Raw genomic sequence first — 17,515 nt, forward strand, 5'->3', positions numbered from 1 at the left:
TAATCACAAAAAAATAAGTGGTAATTTGCATAATTTAAATAAAGGGACGAGTTATTTTAGTTCTCAGAGAAGTTTGTAAACAACACACACAGTTAAGTAAAATGGTAGCAGTAGTAATAGTAGTTGCAGCAAAGTAGGAGTAACATTTAGTAATGTCAACTTTATTATTTATTTAGAGGTTTTAGCTGCATATTTGAATTATTAATTCTATATTTATTTCATTAACACCTAATTAAGCCCCTTTATTATTGTTTCTAAATGTAAAAGTATGTGTTTTTGTGTAAAACTATTTTAATTTAGCAATTTGTTATTTTACTCATTTGTCTGCATGGTTTTTTTCTGCAACGAATATTATTTTTCTTGGCAAAAAATCTTTTTTCAAAGCAGACAAGCATTTTTTTTATATTTGATTTTTCTTTTTCTTCTCATGATGCATTTTGTTTTTATATGTTTGTATATCTGTTGTAGAAAACATGTGAAATTTTGTAAGAGTATTTTTATTTAATTCATAGTCAGAGGTCTATGCGAATATTTCGTAAATAAAATATTTGTTTGTTTGTATTTGTTGTTGTTGCTGTTAAATTTTGAAGACAACAGACGTTAGCAATGGCAGTGACATACAAAAATGCCACAACGAAATAAAAAAAAATAAAAATAAATTTAAATATTTATATAGAAAAAAGAAAAAAAGATTTCAAGTACTTTTTTTTAAGGCATTATTAAATTTTTGCTTTTATATTCATTTAGTCACTTGTTTTCTAATAGAAATGCTAAATAAAATTTAAATTAATTTAATAAAAATATTTAAGTTTTAGATTAGATTTATGTATTAGAGAAGGGGATTATTATTTTTTTTTTTTTTGAAGAGGATTATTTTCTATTATTAGCAAAAGATGTGGATATTTTTGGTGAATATTTTATGTATTAAAATTAAGATGAAACGTGTAAGTTTTTCTATTAGTTTATAAGATATTGTGGCCAATTTTATATTTTTAGTTTCAATTACAAAATTTTTGGAAGTTCTATTGCACGAATAGATTATTAAGAATATTTTGGCGAATAAAAGTAATATTGTTACGAAATTGTACTTGAATTCAAATGTAACGATTTTAACGGCTGATTTAAAAGTAGCAGAATGCTTTCAAATAGCAGTGCTGTAATAGCAAACTGTAACATATCTGTGGACATTATTAATATTGAATAAAAGCGTTCAGTTGACCATTGATCGTAAGTTGGCAACGCTGTTTGCTGCGACCGTATATTCGAATTCGAATATTCAGTTAAAGAACATTGTAGAAAGTACACCACAGATGGCGTAGACAGTTAAATAGAATCTAGATGGCAGTGTTATAAATAGTGGCAGAGGTTGCAGTCGTTAGTGAGTTTATCAGAGACGCTATTCGAATAAGCATCATCTAGTGCCTTAAAGTGTGTTGTGTTTTTCAAGTGAATTCGTGTACATTATAAAGTGTGTCTGTATTTCTGCGAATTTATAAACGTGTATAAAAAACATTGAGTGACTAATTCTGTTGTTGTACATTTTAAATAAATAAAGAGTTGTAACCATTTTCAAACTACTAAACGGCTTTTATTTGCAACCAAAAGTATCCGGTTTATTTAAAGGAAATAAACAAACGTTTTGAAAAGGTTAAAACGTAACAATATGAATTTCCATTCAAATTCAATTCGAATTCTGAGGATTTGGATCGTTAATTTCCCAAATTTATTTCGAAAAATCAAATATATTTCCTAAGAATCTTTAAAATCTTTCGAAAAATTCAAAATATTTCTCATAATTTTCTTGGAAAAACTAAAATCGTCGTTCGTCATTAGAAAATATTCAGTATGTTCAATATTTTGCCGAAAAATATCAAATATTTAAAAAATTTCAACTTTGACCTCTGCAGTAAAAAGGTCAGAAAATATTTTTCACAACTTTTTTTAAAATCCTTTAAGAAATGAAAAACAATAAAATGTATAATTTTTTGAAAAATCTCAAATTTTAAAAAATTGACCTTTGACCTTTATAGCTAAATGGTTAATTTTAGCCTTAAAAAGTAATTTTTCCAAGTTTCTTTAAAACGTATAAAATAATAAAAATATTCGGCTATATTTTCAGGACAAATCTGCAATATTTTAAAAATTTAACCTTTGACCTTTGCAGTGAAAATATTAATTTTATCCTTAGAAAATATTTCCTTCGACATTCCTTCAGTTGTATTAAAAATATGAAATATTTCATCATATTTACATATAAAATTTAAAATATTTGACCTCTAACCTTTACAACAGAAGGAAAATGGTTTGTTGAAACCTCTTATGTTTGATTAAGTATTTTCAGTATAAATTAAATTTTTTTTAACTATTTGAACTGTGTTTTCCCCAGTAAATATTTCTTCAAAGTTCTTTCAAATCTGTTAAAAACCACGAAATGTTTTGCTATATTTTCCTGAAAAAATATCAAATATTTACAAGTTTGACCCTTGACCTTTACAGCAGAGACGGCCAGAAAGTATTTTTAATATGTTTCTTTAAAGTTCGTCAAAAATTCACTAGGCTAATGCTCTATATTCATGAAAAATCGTTAATATTTAAAAAATTGACCTTTGACCTCTATAGTTAAAAGGTTATTTTTAGCCTTAGGAAGTAAATTTTTCTAAAAAAACGCATTAAAATAAAACCATTTGATTATATTTTCAAGGACAAATATCAAATATTTAAACATTTGTGCTTGAAAAATATAAATTTATCTTCAGGATTAATTTCCTTTAAATTGTTTTCAAATATGTTGCAAAATACGAAATATTTCTCTATATTTTCACGAAGAAATAACAAATATTGAAAAATTTGACCCTTGACCTTTGCTATAGAAAGGATCAGAATTTACTATTTTTCTCATTTTTATTTAAAGTTCGTCAAAAATACAAAATAAATCGCTATATTTTCATGAAAAATATAAAATATTTGAAATTTTAAACCTTGACCTCTGCAGTGAAGGTAATCATTTCATCCTCAGCAAATAGTGCCTTCAAGTTTCTTTCAATTCTGTTAAAAAATACAAAATGTTTTGCTATATTTTCCTGAAAAGTATCAATTATTTAAAAGTTTCACCCTTGACCTTTACAGCTGAAAGGGCCAGGAAATATATTTCCCATGAATTCATCATTTTGTAACATACTTAATGAAAAATCCTAAAAATTCAATAACTTGACCTTTGACCTCTGCAGTTAAAGTATTAATTTTTGCCTTGGGAAATATTTCCTTAAATTTTTTTTTAAATATTCAGGAAATGTTTCAAATAATTTAAATATTAGACCTTTGATTTCTGCTGTAAAAGTGATAATTTTATTCTCCGGAAATATTTCCTTCAAGTTACTTTCAAACCTGTTAAAAAATACTAAATGTTTTGCTGTATTTTCTTAAAAAATATAAAATATTTAAAAGTTTGACCCTTGACCTTGCCAGTAGAAAATGCCAGGAAATATTTCCCTTTAGTTTCTTTAAATATTTAAAAACCTGACCTTTGACCTCTGCAGTAAAAGTGATAATTTTATGCCCAGAAAATATTTTCATCAAGTTTCTTGAATAATTTTAAATATTAAAGATTTTTACCCTTGACCTTTGCAGTTTCTTTAGTTTCTTTAAAATTTGTTAAAAAAAATTAAATCAGTTTCTTATATTTTTATAAAAATCTTAAATATTTAAAAACCTGACCTTTGACCTCTGCAGTAAAAGTTATAATTTTATCCTCAAAAAATATTTTCATCAATTTTCTTGAATAATTTTAAATATTGAAGAGTTTGACCCTTGACCTTTGCAATAGAAATGGCCTGGAAATATTTTCCTTAAACTATGTCAACAAAAAAATTCATCAATATGTTGTATTTCCATAAAAAAAATCTTAAATATTTAAAAATGTGACCTATGACCTCCATAGTAAAAGTGATAATTTTATTATCAGAAAATATTTCCATCAAGTTTCTTCCAAATCTATTAAAAAAAAAAAAACATTTCGCTATATTTTCATGAACAATTTTAAATATTGAAGAGTTTGACCCTTGACCTTAGCAGTAGAAAGGGCCAGGAAATATTTTTCTTAAAGAAAATATTCATCAATTTGTTATATTTCCATAAAAAATCTTAAATATTTAAAAACGTAACCTTTGACCTCCACAGTAAAGGACTTAATTTTATGAAATATTTCCTAGTTTCTCCTAGTATCTTTCAATTTCCATAAAATATTGAAAAGTTTTCGCTATATTTTTATTAAATATTTGAAATATTCAGCCCAATTATGAAAAAAAATTCACCGCCAGTTTTGAATTCGTGTACATTATAAAGTGTGTCTGTATTTCTGCGAATTTATAAACGTGTATAAAAAACATTGAGTGACTAATTCTGTTGTTGTACATTTTAAATAAATAAAGAGTTGTTACAATTTTCAAACTACTAAACGGCTTTTATTTGCAACCAAAAGTATCCGGTTTATTTAAAGGAATTAAACAAACGTTTTGAAAAGGTTAAAACGTAACAATATGAATTTCCATTCAAATTCAATTTGAATTCTGAGGATTTGGATCGTTAATTTCCCAAATTTATTTCGAAAAATCAAATATATCACCGGTAGTTTTTCCCTTTTCGTTTTTATAACCTTCACCTTCGTGAGAAGGGTATATATAAGTTTGTCATTCCGTTTGTAATTTCTACATTTTTCATTTCCGACCCTATAAAGTATATATATTCTGGATCCTTATAGATAGCGGAGTCGATTAAGCCATGTCCGTCTGTTGAAATCAATTTTCTGAAGACCACAGATATCTTCGGGATCCAAATCTTCAATAATTCTGTCAGACATGCTTTTGAGATTTTTGCTATTTAAAATCAGCAAAATCGGTCCATAAATAACGGAGCAAAAAACCGCTACAACCTCAATTTTTGACCTATTTTTGATCTATATCTGAATTACTAAGACATTAATATAGACAATATGGATATCTAATGATAGATATTTCAAAGTCCATTGCAACGATGTAGATAAGGCTGTAGTAAGTTGGACCTACAATGGGTCAAAATCGGGAAAAATATTTTTTAACCCGAATTTTTTTTTCATCAAAATTTTTTTTTGTCATACATTTTTTTCAAAAAAAAAAAAAATTTAAAAAAAATTTGGAAAAAAATTTAAAAAAAATTTAAAAAAAAATTTAAAAAAAATTTAAAAAAAAATTTTAAAAAAATTTAAAAAAAATTTTAAAAAAAAATTATTAAAAAAATTTAAAAAACAATTTTGAAAAAAAATTAAATTTTGTTTACCTAAAAATATTTAAAAAAATTTATTTTAAAGTATAATTTGGTGAAGGGTATATAAGATTCGGCACATAGAATTTGAATAGGAAAAATGAGAAAAGGGAAAAAACTCCCGAGGAATTTTTTTTCATAATTGGGCTGATTATAAAATTTTACCTTTGACCTCTACAGAAAAAACAGTTTATTTTATGCACAGGAAACATTTTCTTCCTGACCTCTGCAAATAAAGGTTTAATCTTGGACAAAATTGCCATCTGTTAAAAAATGCGAAATATTTGCTGTATTTTCCAAAAAAATAAGTATTAAAATTTGACCCTTGGATAATCTTTCATATATTTTTCTGAAAAGTGTGACCCTTGCTGTAGACAGAAATGTTTTCCCTAAAGTTTCTTTAAACTTTGACAATAAACTACAAATAATTTTGTTATATTTTCTTAAATATTTAAAAACCTAACCTTTGACCTTAAATTTAAAGGAAGAGAAAAAAATTCCTAGTTTTTTAAGGCACTTACATGATAGAAAGCCTCAATCTCGATTTCAACTTGCGTTTTGTACTCATGATAGCTGTCGGAACTGACACGACGTGAATAACCCGATGTGGAGGCATCGTCTAAACGAGCCGCTGACTCCGCCGCCGATATGGATGATGATGAGGAGGCGTGGCGTTCTTGTTTCAAGAAGTCATCACGATTTATTAATAACTCCGGCTCGAAGGCATATTCGCGTATATATTCATCTTCGGGTTCTTCGGCTTGTATGTTTTTAAACATGAAAACGAACGAATGTTAAAAACCCCAACTCAAAATAAAAACTAAAATAATTAAACGGGCACGTGCGACGGCGACGACGACAAACAGCGAGCAAGGGGCAAGCATTTATAATCAAAAAAATAAAACACAGATTTTAGGCTGAAAAATTGATTTTTGATTGATTGTTTTTTTGGAAGAAAACTTTTGTTATAATTTAATAGCAGAATGTTTTTTTGTTAATTTTTATGTAATTTATTTGGTAAAAAAATTATGATTTATTTTGGTATGATGCAGCATAAATGCACCTGGTTTGAACATACACAACATTTTATTCTTATCACTTTTTGTTTGATCTTTGTTTTTTTATTATCTTATAAACTTTGCCAAAATTTTTCAATTTTACATTGTAATTTTTATGAAAATTTTGAAATCAAACAAGCACCAATTGCTTTTAATATGTCACATACATATATTTTTATTAAATTAATTTTTATTTTTATTGTATAATAAAAATCTCTTTACAATTTTAGAATCATTTCTTATTTAAATGAAAAATATTTGAAATTTTTGTTGAGTTAATTTTTTAAGGTTAACTAAACTAAAGGTGCAGCTTTATGGATTTTTTCACATTTTCCTTTACATTTCATTATTGCAATTATTGATTTATTTTTTTTTTTATATTTTCTAACTAAGACCACAAATTTGAATTTATTATATAAATTTTTATCATTAATGAAATCACTTAAACATAATTTTTTTATTATTTATTTAAATTTCATTTAATTTCCATTTTTATTTCTTAAAATTTCAAAACTTTATTCAAAAAATTTTTTTTTAAAAAAAAATTTCTTTTTTGCTTTAGAATTTTGAATAATTTTTTTTTGTGTTCTAATATTTGCAAAAACTTTTAGAAAACTAAAAACATTCGTTAAGCTTTTTCTTCTTGATGGTGGAAAATTATTATTGAAAAAAAAACCCCTCAAAAGATACAAGAACAAAACCAAACAGAATCACCAAGAAAATATTAAGAATAAGAATTATTTGAAATGTTTGTTACTCGTCGTATTGTGTTTTTTGATTTTCGTTGAAATATTCTTTTAGATTTTTTGAATCAGGGCAATCAACGAGCAAAGAAACAACAACAACAAAAAAACAGTGTTTCAATAATACTCGTAAAACATAAATTGTTGTTAAAACAATGTTTTCTTTAATAATTGAGTGAATACAGTGCCCAGCATAATAATACAGGCTGTAAAAAAATTTAAAAAAAATCAAATTTAGTAAAAATTTGAAATATTTCACTGCTTAGGTCATAGGTCACGTTTTTTAAATATTTGAGTTTTGTAAAAGAAACTGTAACAAAATGTAAAGGTCAAGGGTAATAATCTATATAATTTTATACTGAGGAAATATTTACCTCAAGATCTTAAGAAAATGTATCCTTGATCTTGATAGTAAAAAATCAGGAAATATTTTTCACAGGTTTCTTCAACATCCGTCAAGATAATTTCGCTATATTTACAAGAATAAGCTAAAATATATAAAAGTTTGACCCTTGACCTTTGTTGCAGAAATGGTCAGGAAATATAGTTTATCTTCAGGAAATATTTCCTACGTGTTTTTTTATAGTTTGTTTTTTGGAAAATATCAAATATTTAAAATTTGACCCTTGACCTTTGTTGTTGAAAATATTTTTTTTACCTTCGTGAGAAGGGTATATATAAGTTTGTCATTCCGTTTGTAATTTCTACATTTTTCATTTCCGACCCTATAAAGTATATATATTCTCGATTTTTGACCTATTTTTGACCTATATCTGGATTACTAAGACATTAATATAGACAATATGGATATCTAATGATAGATATTTCAAAGACATTTGCAACGACGTATATAAGACCATAGTAAGATGGACCTACAATGGGTCAAAATCGGAAAAAAAAAATTTTAACCCGAATTTTTTTTTTCACAAAAAAAATTGAAAAAACAACTGGAAAAAAAATTAAATTTTGTTTACCTAAAAATATTTAAAATTTTGAAGTATAATTTGGTGAAGGGTATATAAGATTCGGCACAGCCGAATATAGCACTCTTACTTGTTTTATTCTTAGGAAGTAATTATTTACATTTTCTTTAAAGAATATGTAAATAATTACTTCCTAAGGCTAATATTAACCCTCTAATTACAGAGGTCAAAGGTCAAGTTTTCAAAGATTTTAAATTTTCCATGAAAATTTTATATTTCTAGATGGATTTTAAAAAACTAAGAAAATATAGAAAAACATTTTGAATTTTTAATAGATTTGAAAGAAATTTCGTTGTAGAGGTCAAAGTTTAAATTTTAAAATATTTGAAATTTTCAATAAAAATACAGCAAAGTATTTTATATTATTTGATAGACTTTAAAGAGACTTTGGAAACCCCTAGATCTTGTCATATTTCCCTCACTGTAAGCTCTCATTTTAAAATACTCTTCAACATGGTCACCTTAAGAAAATATAATAATTAAATCAAATAATTTTGTAAATGAAAGCAAAAAAAAATGCCCTTTACCTTCACATTGTTTAAAGCCAAGCAACAAAATAACATAATATTCTTTATATTTATTATAAACATTTCATTTTTTTCCTTTAACAAAAACTTTGTTTTTCTACGCTCTCTTTAATAAATAAAAAAAATAAATATAAATTTAAACGAAAACAAACTAAAAGAATACTTAAAAATGGTAAATATTAAAAGAAATGAAATAATAAATAAATAATAAACATTTTCAATTATAATCCGATTATAATTTAAGAAAAAAAAAAAAACCAAACACCTTCCCTACGTATTCCTCATTTAATGGCTGCTTTGTTTTAGGTTTTTCGAACTCATTGAAAATGGCAAGTGTTAAAAAACAATTTGTTGAAAACTAAACTAAATTCCTTTATGGATTTTGAGGTATTAGTCTTAAACTAAAACTGCTACACTGTGTTTGGGGGCCATAATAAACAATAAAAATAAAAATTCAATAATTTGCTATTTACTTGTTATAATTTTAATGAAAAATAAAATCTCTTCAAACCAACAAATTTGAATTTGAATGAACAACAAAAAAAATTATTTGAGATTTCATCCAACAATTTATAAACACTTAAATATAAAAAAGTAATACAAATATAAAAAAGATAAATATAAAATATAACAAGGTGTTAATTGATTGCTTTGGATAGAGTTGAATTTTAAATATTTGTGTTGAAAAAAAGATTTAAAATAAAATTTAATAAAAACAAATTAAAAAAAGTAAAATAAATTAAACTGGGAAGCAGGAAATTGCAAAAGTTGTTCAATTAATTAAATATCAATCAAAATTGTTACAAAGGAAATATAAAAATTTTTAAAGAAAATACAAATTTTTATATTATTTTTTCAAAAAGTAGTAAATTATTTAATACTTTTTAAGAAAAAGTAGTAAAATATATTTTATTTTTGTCACAATCTATTAAAAATAATCAGCTGAATTTAAAAATGTAAATTTCAATCATATTTAAAATAGTAGTAGAAATACTACTTTTTTAGAAAAGTCTCAAATTAATTACTTTTTCCTGTAGATTATTGTTGTGCATAAAATCCATGTTAAGAAAATACAAAAATTTATATAAATTTTGTAATAAGTAGTAAATTATTTAATACTTTTTTTTAAAAAAAGTAGTAAAATATATAAAATTTGTATGACAAAATATGAAAAATGATCTTCTGAATTTAAAAATATAAATTTCAATAATTTTAAAAATAGTAGTAGAAATACTACTTTTTATATTATTTTTTAAATAAGTAGTAAATTATTTAATACTTTATAAGAAAAAGTAATACAATTTATTTAATTTTTCTCACAATCTATTAAGGACTCACCTGAATTTAAAAATGTAAATTTCCATTATTTTTAAAATAGTAGTAGAAATACTACTTTTTTAAAAAGTTTTAAATTTATTACTTTTTCAAGCAGACTATTATTGTGGTGAAAATTTATTTCAAGAAAATGCAAAATTTTTATATTATTTTTTCAATAAGTAGTAAATTATTTAGTACTTTTTAACAAAAAGTAGTAAAATTTATTTAATTTTTGTCACAATCTATTAAAGACCATGACCTGAATTTAAAAATGTAAATTTTAATCATTTTAAAAATAGTAGTAGAAATACTACTTTTTTAAAAAGTTTCAAATTTATTACTTTTTCATGAAGACTATTATTGTGCTTAAAATTCATGTTAAGAAAATACAAAAATTTATATAAATTTTGTAATAAGTAGTAAATTATTTAATACTTTTTTTAAAAAAGTAGTAAAATATATTTAATTTGTATGACAAAATATCAAACATGATCTTCTGAATGTAAATTTCAATCATTTTAAAAATAGTAGTAGAAATACTACTTTTTTGAAAAAGTCTCAAATTTATTACTTTTTCAAGCACACTATTATTGTGGTGAAAATTTACTTCAAGAAAATACAAATTTTTATATTATTTTTTCAATAAGTAGTAAATTATTTAATACTTTTTAAGAAAAAGTAGTAAAATTTATTTAATTTTTGTCACAATCTATTAAAATCAATCAGCTGAATTTAAAAATGTAAATTTCAATCATATTTAAAATAGTAGTAGAAATACTACTTTTTTGCAAAAGTCTCAAATTTATTACTTTTTCCTGTATATTATTATTGTGCTTAAAATTCATGTTAAGAAAATACAAAAAGTTATATAAATTCTGTAATAAATAGTAAATTATTTACTACTTTTTTTAAAAAAGTAGTAAAATATATTCAATTTGTATGACAAAATATCAAACATGATCTTCTGAATTTAAAAATGTAAATTTCAATAATTTTAAAAATAGTAGTAGAAATACTACTTTTTTGAAAAAGTCTCAAATTAATTACTTTTTTCTGTAGATTATTATTGTGCTTAAAATCCTTGTTAAGAAAATACAAAAATTTATATAAATTTTGTAATAAGTAGTAAATTATTTAATACTTTTTTTAAAAAAGTAGTAAAATATATTAAATTTGTATGACAAAATATCAAACATGATCTTCTGAATTTAAAAATGTAAATTTCAATCATTTTAATAATAGTAGTAGAAATACTACTTTTTTAGAAAAGTCTCAAATTTATTACTTTTTCTTGTAGTTTATTATTGTGCTTAAAATCCAGGTTAAGAAAATACAAAAATTTATATAAATTTTGTAAAAAGTAGTAAATTATTTACTACTTTTTTTTAAAAAGTAGTAAAATATATTAAATTTGTATGACAAAATATCAAACATGATCTTCTGAATTTAAAAATGTAAATTTCAAGCATTTTAAAAATAGTAGTAGAAATACTACTTTTTTGAAAAAGTCTCAAATTAATTACATTTTCCTGCAGATTATTATTGTGCTTAAAATCCAGATTAAGAAAAAACAAAAATTTATATAAATTTTGTAATAAGTAGTAAATTATTTACTACTTTTTTTTAAAAAAAAGTAGTAAATTATATAAAATTTTTATCACAATATATTAAAGACAATCTCCCGAACTTAAAAATGTAAATTTTTAGTATTTTAAAAATAGTAGTAGAAATACTACTTTTTTGAAAATGTCCAAAATTTAATAGTTTTTAATACCGTGATGAATATTTACTTCCAGAAAATAATATGTTTATATTATTTTTCTAATAATGACATGGTCACACCTTATAATAGATGCATCACTAGGATTTTATTAGGATTTTTAACCATATTCTTAATAATCCTTTTGTTCAGATTGTGATTTTCACAAATCTAAAAACAATTCAGGGGATGTTTTCAGGCTTTTGTATTTACATCTAGCTATAACTATTTTAATGGATTGTTAACAAATATTTAGGCTGACACAAATTGCTATAAACATGATCAATCTGTTATTAGTGCTGTATTTTTTAGTAGGATTTTCAATAATTTTCTTAATTATCCTTTTTGTTTTGATTCTGATTAGAGCAAAACCTGGAAAAAGTCTGAGGATGTTTGCAGGCAGCTGAAGCAGATATTAGTAATAGGAAATTTACAACTTACTCAAAAGGATTTTACAGAAAACACTTTATAAACATGATCAGATTGCACAGATAGATTCATATTTCAGTAGGAATTTTAAAGATATTTTGTAAAACACTTATTGTAATGGAATCTTTTTAAAAATTGTCTTTGTTTTAAACATTTCGTTTCTTTTCTCTTAATTTTAGTTTTCTTTAACATTCCTCTACACTTTTTTTACTATTAAACACCAATTGATTTTAATTTAAACATAAAATAATAAAAAAAAACTTTGAATTTCTTTTCAAAATGCTTACAAGTGTATCGATATAGCCAAAAGGATCATCATCGTCTGACGATGAATCGGAGTCACGGCCGTGTTCAGCTGGTGGTGGGCAAGGATAAAATGCTTGCGACTTAATACGTGGCTGTCGCTGGGCATGTCGCAATTCTTCCTCCATCGATGTGGTACTGCTGCGTCGCTGGCGAAATTCACGTATGAATTTCTCAAAATCCGCCCATTCAGAATCGACTTGTTCGACATTTTCTTCGCCGAACTCCTCATCATGTATGATGCGTTCGACTTGCTTTTGACGGCGATCACGATCGCGTAAATACACCATTTTTCAAAGGCAATAGCAATAACAATATCAATATTATTATAAATGATCGTGATGGTGATCGATAAATGTTATTATTGTGTTTTTTTTATTGGTTTCGTTTTCTTTCTTTTCTTTTCGTTTAGTTTATTTTGTTATTGTAATTGTAGTTTAAATTAATGTTGAAATAATTGTATCAATTGTATTCAATTTAACAAGGACGGCAAAAAGACTTTGTTATTAAATTGTTTAGCTATTAAATATAAAGTAATTTCATCTATTCTCTTTAATTTTTTTTCTTTCTTTTTGTTTCACTTAATGGCGTTATTTTGTTTTTATTTTATTTATTTTTTTAATTGTTTCTTTAACTTTTTTTTTCTTTTTTTTTTTTCTTCAAAAAATTCTTTCGTGTCTCTCGTTTATTTACAAAATTTCATTTAAACTTATCAACGTTTTCAACTCAACTAAAGAAATTTAATTCCATTTGAAATTTCTTAATAAATGAGGTTTAAATTTCAATCTTAAGTCACTACTCTCACATCCCTTCACCTTCCCCAATGTTTATAAATTGAGCTTTAACTCAAATTTTTCGCACGTAATTTTGACTCATTTAAGTAACAGATCTTTAACCCCAAAAGATTTATATATCTTGTATATAAGAAGATCTTTATTTATTTAAAATGTAACTTGTTAAATTGACTATAATGAAATTGAAAAGACTCTAGTATAGAGAAATATAACAATTGTAATAGACCCCCTCTTGCTGGCTTACAGGCGGCGATTTCATTGAGTTTGAGCTTAAACAATTTAATTGAGTCAAAGTGTTAAACGGTTTTTTTTTTGTTTCGTTATCATGTGTATCATCTTTTTATTCTTCTTTTTTGTAGCTGGCATACAATCCCAACCCATTTCAGTAGATCGTCGTTTTTTTTATCTCACAAATGATTTTCAAATTTACTTTCATTCAAATGGTTGGAGTGTGTTTAAATGTGTGTGTGTCTAAAGCGGCCGGCTGACTCTCTACATAATATTTATTTTATTTTTATTAAATTCATTAATTTAACCATTTAACATGTGTGTGAAAATGGTTCATTACACACACTGAACAAAAAAATATAAGTAAATGGCAAATAAAGCACTGAAATATTAGATAATAACCTTAATTATTATCACCTTTTCATGTAGAAAAAGTAGTAAAATTTATTTAATTTTTAACACAATCTATTAAAAACAATCACCTGAATTTAAAAATGTAAATTTCAATCATTTTAAAAATAGTAGTAGAAATACTACTTTTTTAAAAAGTCTCTAATTTATTACTTTTTCATGTAGATTATTATTGTGCTTAAAATTCATGCTAAGAAAATACAAAAATTTATATAAATTTTGTAATAAGTAGTAAATTATTTAATACTTTTTTTAAAAAAGTAGCAAAATATAAAAAATTTGTATTACAATATATCAAACATGATCTTATGAATTTAATAATGTAAATTTCAATCATTTCTAAAATAGTAGTAGAAATACTACTTTTTGGAAAAACACAAAAATTCAATACTTTTTTTAAGCTGACTATTATTGCGGTCAAAATTTACTTCAAGAAATTATAAATTTTTATATTATTTTTCAATAAGTAGTAAATTATTTAGTACTTTTTTAAGAAAAAATAGTACAATTTATTTTATTTTTATCACAATCTATTAAAGACCATCACCGGTATCTAAAAATGTAAATTTCAATCATTTTAAAAATAGTAGTAGAAATACTACTTTTTTAAAAAGTCTCAAATTTATTACATTTTCATGCAGATTATTATTGTGCTTAAAATTCATGTTAGAAAAATACAAAAATTTTTTAATAATTTTGTAATAAGTAGTAAATTCTTTAATACTTTTTTTAAAAAAAGTAGTAAAATATAAAAAATTTATATTACAATATATCCAATATGATCTTCTGAAATTAAAAATGCAAATTTTAAACATTTTAAAAATAGTAGTAGAAATACTACTTTTTGAAAAACACAAAAATTTATTACTTTTTCAAGCACACTATTATTGTGGTGAAAATTTACTTCAAGAAATTATAAATTTTTATATTATTTTTTTAATAAGTAGTAAATTATTTAGTACTTTTTAAGAAAAAGTATTAAAATTTATTTAATTTTTAACACAATCTATTAAAGACCATCACCTGTATCTAAAAATGTAAATTTCTATCATTTTAAAAATAGTAGTAGAAATACTACTTTTTTAAAAAGTCTCAAATTAATTACTTTTTTTTGTAGATTATTATTGTGCTTAAAATTCATGTTAGAAAAATACAAAAAAATTTTAAAAATTTTGTAATAAGTAGTAAATTATTTAATACTTTTTTTAAAAAAGTAGTAAAATATATAAAATTTGTATTACAATATATCCAAAATGATCTTCTGAATTTAGAAATGTAAATTTTAAACATTTTAGAAAATAGTAGTAGAAATACTACTTTTTGAAAAACGCAAAAATTTAATACTTTTTCAAGCACACTATTATTGTGGTGAAAATTTACTTCAAGAAATTATAAATTTTTATATTACTTTTTTAATAAGTAGTAAATTATTTAGTACTTTTTAAGAAAAAGTAGTAAAATATATTTTATTCTTGTCACAATATATTAAAGACAATCACCTGAATTTAAAAATGTTAATTTCAATCATTTTAAAAATAGTAGTAGAAATACTACTTTTTTAAAAAGTCTCTAATTTATTACTTTTTCCAGCAGATTATAATAGTGCTTGAAATCCATATTAAGAAAATACAAAAATTTATATAAAATAAGTAGTAAATTATTTAATACTTTTTTTAAAAAAAGTAGTAAAATATAAAAAATTTATATTACAATATATCCAATATGATCTTCTGAAATTAAAAATGCAAATTTTAAACATTTTAAAAATAGTAGTAGAAATACTACTTTTTGAAAAACACAAAAATTTATTACTTTTTCAAGCACACTATTATTGTGGTGAAAATTTACTTCAAGAAATTATAAATTTTTATATTATTTTTTTAATAAGTAGTAAATTATTTAGTACTTTTTAAGAAAAAGTAGTAAAATTTATTTAATTTTTAACACAATCTATTAAAGACCATCACCTGTATCTAAAAATGTAAATTTCTATAATTTTAAAAATAGTAGTAGAAATACTACTTTTTTAAAAAGTCTCAAATTAATTACTTTTTTTGTAGATTATTATTGTGCTAAAAAACCATGTTAAGAAAATAGAAAAATGTATATCAATTTTGTAATAAGTAGTAAATTATTTAATACTTTTTTTTAAAAAGTAGTAAAATATATAAAACTTGTATTACAATATATCCAAAATGATCTTCTGAATTTAAAAATGCAAATTTTAAACATTTTAAAAAATAGTAGTAGAAATACTACTTTTTTGATTAATACTTTTTTTAAAAAAGTAGTAAAATATATAAAATTTGTATTACAGTATATACAATATGATCTTCTGAATTTAAAAATGCAAATTTTAAACATTTTAAAAATAGTAGTAGAAATACTACTTTTTTGAAAAACACAAAAACTTAATACTTTTTCAAGCACAATATTATTGTGGTGAAAATTTACTTCAAGAAAATAAAATTTATTACTTTTTCCTTAATAAAAATATTAAGAAAATACAAAAATTTATATAAAATAAGTAGTAAATTATTTAATACTTTTTTTTTAAAAAAGTAGTAAAATATATAAAATTTTTGTTACAATATATCAAACATGATCTTCTGAATTTAAAAATGTAAATTTTAAACATTTTAAAAAATAGTAGTAGAAATACTACTTTTTTTCAAAAGTTAATTTCTTTTAAAATTTAAAAATTCTTTCTATACTTTAATAAAACTTTGCTGAAATCTTAAAAAAAGTGAGTGAGTAACCTTTTCATTAACATTTATGTATAAACAATTTAATTAAAACAACTAAAATGCTTGTACAACTATTAAGCAACATGTTTCTGTTTTGTCTATTAATTGAATTGTCACAATCACAGTAAAACAATTTAAAGTGAAGGTCGTCACTTGTCAAAAAAAGCAATTGTGCTTGTCCAGCAAACAAAAAATACTACTGATTTGAGAAAGTTTTATGATAAAAAGGCAGGTACGTTTACAAAAGGAAGGGAACAAATGAAGGAAAATACAAAAAATTAATAATAATTTTGTAATAAGTAGTAAATTATTTTATACTTTTTTTAAAAAAAAGTAGTAAAATATATAAAATTTGTATTACAATATATGAAACATGATCTTCCGAATTTAGAAATGTAAATTTTTAACATTTTAAAATAGTAGTAGAAATACTACTTTTTTAAAAAGTCTGAAATTTATTAATTTTTCCTGTAGATTACTATTGTGCTTAAAATCCATGTTAAGAAACTATAAAAAATTATATAAATTTTGTAATAAGTAGTAAATTGTTTAATACTTTTTTTTAAAAAAGTAGTAAAATATATAAAATTAGTTTTTCAATATATCAGATATGATCTTCCGAATTTAGAAATGTAAATTTTTAACATTTTAAAAAAAGTAGTAGAAATACTACTTTTTTAATAAACTCTGAAATTTATTACTTTTTCCTGTAGATTATTATTATGCTTAAAATCCATGTTAAGAAAATACAAAAATTTATATAAATTTTGTAATAAGTTTTAAATTATTTAATACTTTTTTTAAAAAAGTAGTAAAATATATAAAATTTGTGTTACAATATATCACACATGATCTTCCGAATTTAGAAATTTGAATTTTTAATATTTTAAAAATAGTAGTAGAAATACTACTTTTTTAAAA

At 22.8% G+C, this 17,515-nt stretch overlaps 1 protein-coding gene across 10 annotated transcripts in view; it reads right to left on the reverse strand.

The window, feature by feature from the left end:
* Positions 1-17,515, reverse strand: part of ClC-a (chloride channel protein 2) — a 76,310-nt gene that overhangs the window by 32,748 nt on the left and 26,047 nt on the right. For 2 of the 10 annotated variants that reach the window (XM_065499072.1, XM_065499067.1), the window contains exon 1: positions 12,399-12,540. The exons of 6 other annotated variants lie outside the window; for them this stretch is intronic. Coding sequence is in view for 2 of the 4 variants with exons in the window: in XM_065499063.1 (XP_065355135.1) it covers positions 12,399-12,704 (306 nt within the window). In the remaining 2 variants the exon portion in view is untranslated. Of the gene's footprint in view, positions 1-5,816; positions 6,090-12,398; positions 12,795-17,515 lie in introns of those variants that run through there. 2 more of the 10 variants (XM_065499063.1, XM_065499073.1) reach the window with 2 other exon arrangements.

Source organism: Calliphora vicina, chromosome 1 (assembly GCF_958450345.1).
Source record: "Calliphora vicina chromosome 1, idCalVici1.1, whole genome shotgun sequence".
Classification (NCBI taxonomy): Eukaryota; Metazoa; Arthropoda; class Insecta; order Diptera; family Calliphoridae; genus Calliphora; species Calliphora vicina.